Raw genomic sequence first — 9815 nt, 5'->3', positions numbered from 1 at the left:
TACAGGGCTGAAGGCCAGGACCCGGCTGGCCGCGCGGACTGGGCTGAGAAACCGGTTGCGGGCGAGCACGATGGGCCGGTCCTGGCTCTGGTTGCAGCAGCTCCAGCGAGTGCGGGACCCGCAGGGCTGAGTGTGGCTGGAGGAGAGCCTGAGCTCCTGGAAGCGCTCCCCCTCAGCTGGACACCCCAGCCCAGTGTGCGAGCCGTGCTCAACGCGGGCGGCCTGTGTCCGGACCGGCCGAGGCGTTGGAAGCCTAGAGCAGGGTCATCGGGAGGCCGCGAGTGGCTCGCGTGCTTGACAGCTGGGCTCGTCGCCCCCGCCTGGGACAGCGACCGCGAGCACGCTGCCCGGGAGCGGTCGGCCACTCTCCTCCGACTTTCCGCTCAGAGTGAGCGATCGGACTTCGTGCCCTGCTGGGGGTCCCCGCGCACGCTCCGTTCTGCTCTTTTCTTCTGCTACCCTTTTCTTTTTTATTTTCTTTTTCTATTCTTTCTTCTTCTTTTTAACCAGTACGGGCACACACTAGTTTTTAAGGCTGGAGGTTCTCGAGCGCTTGCTGCCAAGGACTCCCCCACCCCCTCCCCCGCTGATGGAGTCGGAAATGCTGCAGTCGCCTCTCCTGGGACTGGTGGAAGAAGATGAGGCCGACATTACGGACTGGAACCTGCCTTTGGCTTTTATGAAGAAGAGGCACTGTGAGAAAATTGAAGGCTCCAAGTCCTTAGCTCAGAGCTGGAGGATGAAGGATCGGGTAAGTGCATTTTTACTGTGCCTCTGGGACCTCGGTAGTCCTTCCCCCCACTCCTGTGGAGAAAAGTTGAGAGCCAAAAGAGTGTCCTTGGAAAAGCTCTCCCCTCCCCCAGCAACATATTGCAAGTCAAGGAAACAGCTCAGATCATTCCAGACTCCAGTTTTAAGTTGAAAATAGGAAGATTTTTGGTTTGTAGTTATTTATTGCATAGTGTTAATTCCACTGAAAGTCAGCTCTAACTCAAAGTAAAATGAGCTAGGAAATAGCTTTACAAGTATTTACATACTCTTCCATATGTTAAGTGCTGCTAACACCTAGAGGAAAGACTGCTTGGGATAAAATACTAGTACCCATGTGCTTAGTCTGCTTTTTATTGTTCAGCTGAATTCTGATATATTGTGCTAGGAAACAGGATTACTGGCAGATGCAAAGATATTTTAAAGTTACGGGGAACTCATAATCTCCTAAACAAGTTGGTTTGAATGCAGACTTTTTATTGTTCTTTGTGTTGTTGGGTTGCTGTAACTCAGACTTTTTCCAAGAGAAGCTAAAGTGTGGTGGGCTGGAACTTAGTTCCATAGTTTAGGGGGTGCCCATGGTTGATGTGTGGACAGTGTCTCATAAGCAGCTAATAGGAAATAAGACAACTTTGTTGAATCTGTCCTTAACTGCTGTTTCCTTCGTGCCAAGGCAAAATAGTGCAGTGGTCTTATCAATGAACATTCATAACTTTTTGTGATTTATTTTTTCTTTTAAGATTACTTTTATTTGAACATTTTAGTGCTATAAAAATGGGAGTTTGGGGTCAGGTGGTGGCACACTTGGTTGAGTGCACATGCTACAATGCACAAGGACCTGGTCTCCACCTGCAGGGTGAAAGCTTTGCGAGTAGTGAAGCAGTGTTGCAGGTGTCTCTGTCTCTCTTCCTCTTTTTCACCCCATTCCCTCTTGATTTCTGTTTGTTACTAAAGAAATAAATCTAGTAAATAAATAAGAAAAGAAAAAAATAAAAATGGGAGGTTTGTGTTTTGCTCTGGGATTATGCATATGTGTAGAGAAGATTCTTGCTTTCAGTGTAGGATGCAAAACATGTGTGTGTGTATTTATATATATTCTGGTTAGTCATTTACTAGAAAGCAATGTTTCACTTACTAATTTACTTTCCAAATATCCTACTATTAAAAGGTTGGGACAACTTGTTTCATGAAAACATAGTGTAAGGAGTAAAAGAGATGGTTATTGAAAGAGACTAAGTCTGTCTTGTGAACATCTGCAGTACCAGTTATATCATTCAAAGCCATTTTTTTTTTTTTTTTTGCAATATGAAAAGAAGTTTAAAGTAACTAATGCTTTTTTTTCCATTTTACTTGGAGAGGTCTATTTTGAAATGTGGTTTTCTTTGCTACTTTATTTCTGCTGATGATAGATGCTAGAATATTTTTCCCTATTCTCTTTTAAAAAAATTATTAGTGATTTAGGGTTGAGTTACAAAGCTGAGATGACAGGGGTATAATTCCATACCATTCCCCCCCACTATCCCCTCCATTGGAAACTTAAGTACTCCCAAGGTCACAGATATGGATTGACTATTATTTCAATAACTGTCTATCTGTATTTATACACATTTGCCCTTTTGCCCCCCCCCCCTTTTTTCCCCTATGGTCCTGCCTTTTCTAAGTCATACCTACACCTATTACTACTACTCAGTATCTTTCCTTTTTTCCTACTCTCTCTCTGGGTCTTGATGGAATTGTAGTTTCAGAGTCCCTTGGTCATCTTCCTCTAACATTTCTCTCCCTCTGAAAGTATGGACCAGAATTCTTTTTGGTGTGCAAAAGGTGAAGGTTCTGGCTTCTGTCATTGCTTCTCTGCTGAACATGTACATTGGCAGGTGGATCCATACCCCTAGACTGTTTCTATCTTTCCCTAGTGGGATACAGTTCTGGGGAAGTGGGGTTTCTGGACACATTAGTGAGATCATTTTTCTTTGCTACTTTAAAACCATGCTCAAACTGTTCAGAACAATTAAAAAATGCATACTTTACATTTTTCCATTTAACTAAAACATTATTTTTGGATGACCAGCATTCCTTGTTAAACTCCATATAATACGTTACTAAGAAAAAGAAAAGTTTTGTGAGATTCACCACTTACCAGGAGTCAAGGAGAAAAACTTGCATGTTTGATCTTAGCAAGTTGCTTAATGAAGAAGAAAATCAACAACTGACATTCAGTGAAGTTTGTGAGGGTTTGACAACTTCACAGTCCTTTTAGTCTCTCTTCCTTCAGTTAGACTACTGCCAGAGAAATCTCATTTTCTCTTGTTAGCCTCTGCTAACACAGGTACACATCCCCCTTCCCCCATTTGAACACTGTGATAGTTGGCATCAAATTTACTCTCCTACAGAAAAGTGGTCAAATGGGATTGTTAATTTCAGGTAGCTCTTTTGCTTCCCCTCTGTGGAGTGGAACCAGAGAAACTTGGAACCCTTTGCTTTGAAGGAAAGCCAGTGGAGAACACATCGTATGGGTGTATGTGCAGAGAGATAGCTATGAGATGGTGAAGCCATTTCTTACTTAGCCATTTCTGCGTTAGTCATGTTGCTTTGTAGTCATACTTGATTTGTGCCGTGGAGGAGGCCCAGAACATGGGCCTGAAGATGTTTAGGTTCTCTCTCAAGCGAGGTTGAATAGTAATAGCTTATGATTCTGTCTTCATCATGTCTTCATCTCATGTCTTCTCCCAAGTCCTCTTCATCAGACTGTCTTCCTGCTACTCTGCCCTGTGTGCCGTCCACCATCTGTTGCTAACTCTGAAGCTCACAACTTTGCCCTGCCGTTAGCATCCACGGTGGCACGCTTTCTCTTTCATGCCTCCTTTGCTGTGTCTTCCTGAGACTTGGTGAAAGCTGCTCCTCAGACTGCTGTCTTGTTTGACACAACAACATGCAGGTCCCCAGAGTCTACTCTTGGGCCCCTTTCTTTTGGCTCGGGACCTCCTATGCTAGCTGTTCCTGTCAAGCCCCTAGCTTTAAATGCCACCTGCATGCCAGTATGTACCCATCCCTTGTGTCCTGTCCCCTATGTCCCATCCCTCCACCCCACTATCTTGAGTTCTGGTTCACCTGAAGTTCCTGCCTCAGGTACCAAGCCCCAGTGCCACATGGGAGGGCCTTGCCTTTGTTGTCTCCATCTTAGCACATTATCACTACTTGGCTATCCAGGCATTAAATCAGCAGTTTCTCCTGAATTCTCCCCTCCCCTGTCACCCCATCCAGCTCATCAGTAGAATCTGACAAAGCATCTTTTTTGGATATGTCATCTTCATCTCTGTGCACTGACAACTGTCGTTTTTGTCCAGATGATTAAAGTTGCGTCCTGACTGGTCACCTTGTGTACCACCTTGCTCTGTGGTTGTTTGATTGTGCAATGGCTAGAGGGACTTGTTAATGGTACCAGTTAAATCCCATTGGTTCCTTATAGGTGCTTCCTGTGGCTTCCTGAGTGATGGGAGCAGAATGTGGACTCCTGACCCTGTTTTCAGAACACCACCACTTGGCACTGTCTGTCCATTCTGCTTCATAATAAGCATAGCTGCCCATCCTTCGCACACCTGACTCCTCCTTGTTTGTACCCTCTGCACGTTCCTTCCCCGGGAGACCTTCTGTGCTCACCTGATATCTGAAGCAGCTCCCCACTGGCTCATTTCTCTGGTGTTTTCTTTTACATCTCACCCATGGAAGGAGGCCTTTTAACATAAGGCCTTTTAACCAGGACTGTGCCACTGCTACTTTGTAGATGTTACTGGGTACATATAGGGATCTAATCCACTCACTCATGGCAAAATGAATCCATCACCACGAGTGTACACAAATGATCTGGTTAAGGTTCAGGAGTACCAACACTTTGTTAAGAATTCTTGGCTTTCCCCCCCTCTTTTGTTGTTTATCATTGTTGTTACTGTTGTTGTTTTTGCTGGATAGGACAGAGAGAAACTAGAGAGGAGGGAAAGACAGAGATGGGGAGAGAAAGATAGATACCTGCAGACCTGCTTCACCACCTGTGAAGCGACGCACCTGCAAGTGGAGAGCCAGGGGCTGGAACAGGGATCCTTACACTGGTCTTTGTGCTTCTCACCATGTGCGCTTAACCCCCTGCGCCACCTGTGGGCTCCCGGATGCTGTGCCTATGCTCACTTAGGGGCCTGAGGAAGGGCTCCTGGAGTGCTGACTGCTGCTTTTCACAGATGACACAGACCTGGCTTGGTGGGCCAGAGCTGGGTGGGTGCTCAGACTTGGTGTCTGTCTTCTAGCCAGAAAAAGTGAACTGGCATTTCAAAGAAAGCTCTGGTGGTATATGTGACCAGTGAGCCAAGCTGAGCCTTTAAGTGAAAATGGAATTTTTGGGAAAACCTATATCTGCCACCATGAACTTCCCAGTACTGCGAAATCTTTCTGATGAGCCCCTGGTACCCACCTGCACAGGGAAGCTTTGTGAGTGGTTAAGCAGTGCTGCAAGTATCTGTTTTTCTCTCTCCTTCCTTACATCCCCCTCTCCTCTCAATTTTTCTCTGTTCTAGTAGATGAAACTGAGGTAGGGGGGTGGTGGCCACTGGGAGTAGTGCAGACACCAAGTCCAAGCCCCAGCAAAAATACCTTGCAAAAAATAAAAAAAAGAGAGAAAAAAGAAAAAGAAAGAATAAAAAAAAAAGAAGCATGTCAGGAAAGCAAGCAAGCAAGCAAGCAGTCAGTCAGTCAGGTAATAGAGAAGAAAGTGATCTGTGGCCTCTTTCTGTGCTCTGGGTGTGTGTTAAGAGGTTCCATATGGGGACAAAGGCTGTTTCCTTGTCGGCAGGGGCCGGCTCCTGTAGGTGGAAGGAAGGTGGAGGCAGCACAGCTAGGAAAGATGACCAAGACCTGCAGTTCAGCAGAGGTTTACTGCCCGTTCGGAGTGTCTTTGACACCCTGTGTCTGTCAGATAGATAGTTGTGTCTGTCGCACGATGTCATGCACAGCTGTTGCTTGAGTACAGCTGAGATGAGAACATCCTGAGTCCATAGTGCTCAGGGAGATGATTGCATTGACCTTTGAGTATGCACGGCAATCTCGTGGCTAGCCCTTTAATGTGGTTGGTGGTGGGAGTCTTATAAGGATTTACACAGGAGAATGCCGTGCATGTGCGTGTGTGTGTGTGTGTGTGTCTGTGTGTGTGTGTCTGTGTGTTTCAGGTAGAAACAGAGGGAGAGAGACACACAAACCACAGCATTAAAGCTTCCTCCAATTTGGTGGGGGTCAGGCTTGAAGCTGGTTGCACGTATGGCAAAGCAATACACTAGCCAAGTAAGCTATTTCTTCTGCCCATTAGATTTGTGTTTTGTGAAAGATCCTTTTGGCTAACAGTGGAGCGGAGCGTTTTGAGTGGAGATGGGGACACCACAGCTGGAGAGCAGTTATGATCTCAGGGGGAAGCCAGGAACCCAGAGGGGTCTCATGGAGTCTGGCGGTGGTAAAGGGTGGAGCCGTGGCCCAAGTTGTCTAAGTTGGAGTGTGTGAACTTTCCGCTGGTCTCTGTCATATGAGGCTCAGAAGTTACAGCAAGACCATCTACATCAATTGGCTTTTTTTTAACCTGCTTTAAAAATGTGAGGTATTCTGTTTTGAGCAGTGTGCTATTGGAAGAGTCCTGTAACGGGTAAGAACATTTTCTCCTCATTATCACCTTGTAGAATTCAGCCAGACAGCACTTGGAGTATATATAGTCTTCCCCTCCAGGTTTCTGCCTTGACCCTCCTGTTGAAAGACAATGCCATAGGGACTGGGTGGTGGTGCACCACATGCGAAAACCCAGCTTAAGCTGCTGGCCCCACCTGCAGGCTGTGTTGCCTAGGTGTCTCTCCATTTCTTTTCTTTTTTCTTTTCTTTTCTTTTCTTTTCTTTTCTTTTCTTTTCTTTTCTTTTCTTTTCTTTCCTTTTCTTTTCTTTTCTTTTTTCTCTTTTCTTTCTTTCCTTTTCTTTTCTTTTCTTTTCTTTCCTTTCTTTTTTTTTTTTGTCCTGGTGCCTGCACTACGAATCCACTGCACCTGAAAGCTTTCCCCCCCCTTTTTATTGCCTTTGTTGTTGTTATTGCTGTCGTTGTTGGACAGGACAGAGAGAAATGGAGAGAAATGGAGAGAGGAGGGGAAGAAAGAGAGGGGGAGAGATAGAGAGACACCTGCAGACCTGCTTCACCGCTTGTGAAGCAATTCCCCTGCAGGTGGGGAGCCAGGGGCTCAAACTGGAATCCTTACACTGGTCCTTGGGCTTTGCACCATGTGCACTTAACCTGCTGCGCTACTGCCTGGTCCTTGAAAAATACTTGTAATTTTTTAAAAGTAACTATGTTCCCTGCAAACATGCTATTTTCCTCCAGATTATAAAAATAACATAGATCATGATGAACATTTGGAGACCGTGGGAAACCTGACAGCGAGAGGAAGATGGTGCCCTTCCTTGCAGGGGTTGAACTCTTCCCAGGGCCACAGGCCCAGCTGCTGCACCCCTGCTTGTGTGGGCCTGCTGCCTGCTCTCTCCTGGAAATGAAAATGGCGCAGAACCCCGTCGTGCCACTCTGAATATCTTTTCCTGTCCTTGTCTTCTGTTGCTCCACCCCTACAACCTGGGCTGTGTTGTATGTGTAGACAGAGGAGGATTATTCTGAATGATTTTTTTTTTTAACACCAGGGTTATTACAGTGACTTTGGCCTGCTAGACTTCACCATTTCTGGTGGCCATTTGTTCTCTTCCTTCTTCCCTCCCGCCTTCCTTCCTTTTTTTTTTTTAAATGTTTTATATTATATTATTTTTTTTATAGAAGTGAGAGACAGAATCAGAGGGGGAGAAAGATACACATACACCTTACTCCTCTTTATTTATTGCCTCCAGAGCTGTGGCTGGGGATTGATGCCTGCACTATGAATCCACTGCTCTTGGTGGCTATTTTTTTGTTTCCTTGCTATTTTATTTGATAGGACAGAGAAGTTGAGAGGAGTGAGAGAGATAGAGGGGGAGAGCCTGAGAGATGCCTGCAGCACTGCTTTACTGCTCATGAAGCATCCTCCCTGCATGCAAGCTTGAACATGGTCCTTGCTCTTGGTTATATGAGTAGCTTCCTTTGCTGCAAGTGGGGACTAGAGACTTGAACCCAGGTCTTTGTGCTTGATATGCCCTACTGGTTACACCACTGCCCAGCCCCTGAATGCTTTTTATTTAAAGTCCTTACTTTCTTGTGGGGTCTGCAGCCTAACTGTGACCCCTGGAGAGCTCACACATTCAAGAACCAGGTTTTTTCCTGTGCCCATGCTGTCTTTGCTACCCCAGGACAAGAGCATCATGCTGTGTGTCAGTTGTGGCCCAGAATTTCCATGCTGATGTCCCCTTGGACTCCTTGGCTAGCTTGTGAGCAGGGGCCATTATGCCCGCTTTATAGTTGACACAGATAAGGGCTGTTAGATGGTTGACCACAGTGCTACTGAATGGCGGAGCCTGGATTTGAACCTAGGCCACCCTGGCATCTGTGCCCCTCATGCTGGGCATCCCCTCTTGAGAATAGGGACACTGAATCACTGTTTGTTTCCCTGTACCTCCTGGACACCCACTGCCCAGTTCTTGCCTCTGCTTCCTTCTCCTCCATGCAATGACAAAGAAGTAAATAGAGCAGGCTCTGAGCCCAGCAGGAATTGCAATGTCAATACCCCTGCAGAGAAGCTAATATCCCTGTAGGGAAGCACAGAGGGCTGCTCCTGGTCAGGCTTCTGGGCTCACCCGGTGGGGGAGGGCCAGCCTCCTAGTAGCCAGTGAAGGGAACAGGGCCTAGGAGGAGTGACTGTGTAGGCTGCCTGTGGGGAAGCTGGTGGGGCACAGAGCAGGAGGGGTGTGGATAGAGTCCCCCAGCTCAGAGGAAGGCCAGTTAGGATCCAGTGGGGGCCCAGTGTTGACAGAGCTGGGCGTGCCTGTCCTGCTCCTGTGTGTGTGTGTGTGGGGGGGCTGGTGAATGTGGCCTTCCCCTGGGTAACCAGGCAGTTTGTACACTGAGAATTCCTGAGCATTGAGCTCTGCTGTGAGTCAGGAAGAGCTGACTTCAGCTAGGAGAGACTTTGGAGAAGCTGGTCCCTAGTGGGGTGGAGGGGGGCGGTGCATGTGGAATGAGACAGAAGACTGGGAGGGGGGCACTTTCACAGCTGGTGAAAGTGAAAGGTGAGCCCAAGCAGGAAGGGTGTGATGGAACAGGAGATAGATTAGCCAAGGGAAGCTGAGAGGGCAGCAGGGGACATAAGGGAGGGCTTAGCCCAGAGGAGGATGCAGCCTGGTTCACACAAAGACAGATGTTGTGAGCCAGATGCTGAAAGGCCTGAATGGGGGAGAAGCTGCTATTTATTTCGGCAGGTTGGAGGTTTAAGAATTGTGAGATTTGGTGAATGAGTATGAGAGAGGAAAACTGGTGAGTTTTTTTTTTTTTTGAATGGACTTTTTTTTTTAGATTTGTGAAAAAATTGAGTTAAATTTACATAAACTTTGTATCCAGTTTCCCTTATGGTTATCATCTTCCATTTGTAGGATATACATTTGTCCCAGTTAATGCCCAGGACCAATACATTGTTACCAACTCCAGTCCATACTGTGTTGGAGTTCTTGAATTTTTTTGCCTGTTGTCTTTTTCTGCTCCTTATCTCAGGTGACACTCAGTCCAGTGCTCCTTGGGCTCCTCTTTTTGGATGACCCTGGCAGTTGTGAGGACACTGAAGAGGACTCTGTCCTCAGCCGGGATTTGTCTGGTGCTTTTTTTTTCCTTAAAAAAAAGATGGGGGGGGGAGTTGGATGGTAGCACAGCAGGTTAAGTGCATGTGGCACCAAGCGCAAGGACCCGTGTAAGGATCCTGGTTCTAGCACCTGGCTCCCCACCTGCAGGGGAGTCGCTTCACAGGTGGTGAAGCAGGTCTGCAGGTGTCTCTTTCTCTCCCCCTCTCTGTCTTCTCCTCTCTCCATTTCTCTCTGTCCTATCTAACAACAACATCATCAGTAACAACAAC

General features: G+C 46.7%; 1 protein-coding gene across 3 annotated transcripts in view; it reads left to right on the top strand.

Moving 5' to 3' along the window:
• Positions 1-582: 582 nt before the first annotated feature.
• RPTOR (regulatory associated protein of MTOR complex 1) overlaps positions 583-9815 on the top strand; it is a 352764-nt gene continuing 343531 nt past the window's right edge. For all 3 annotated transcript variants that reach the window (XM_060171822.1, XM_060171821.1, XM_060171823.1), the window contains exon 1: positions 583-751. In XM_060171822.1, the coding sequence (XP_060027805.1) occupies positions 590-751 (162 nt within the window). In that variant the 5' untranslated portion in view covers positions 583-589. The remainder of the gene's footprint in view (positions 752-9815) is intronic.

The sequence above is a fragment of the Erinaceus europaeus genome, chromosome 14 (assembly GCF_950295315.1).
Source record: "Erinaceus europaeus chromosome 14, mEriEur2.1, whole genome shotgun sequence".
Classification (NCBI taxonomy): domain Eukaryota; kingdom Metazoa; phylum Chordata; class Mammalia; order Eulipotyphla; family Erinaceidae; genus Erinaceus; species Erinaceus europaeus.
The sequence above is the reverse complement of the archived record's forward strand: the minus strand, read 5'-3'. Positions and strand labels throughout refer to the sequence as shown.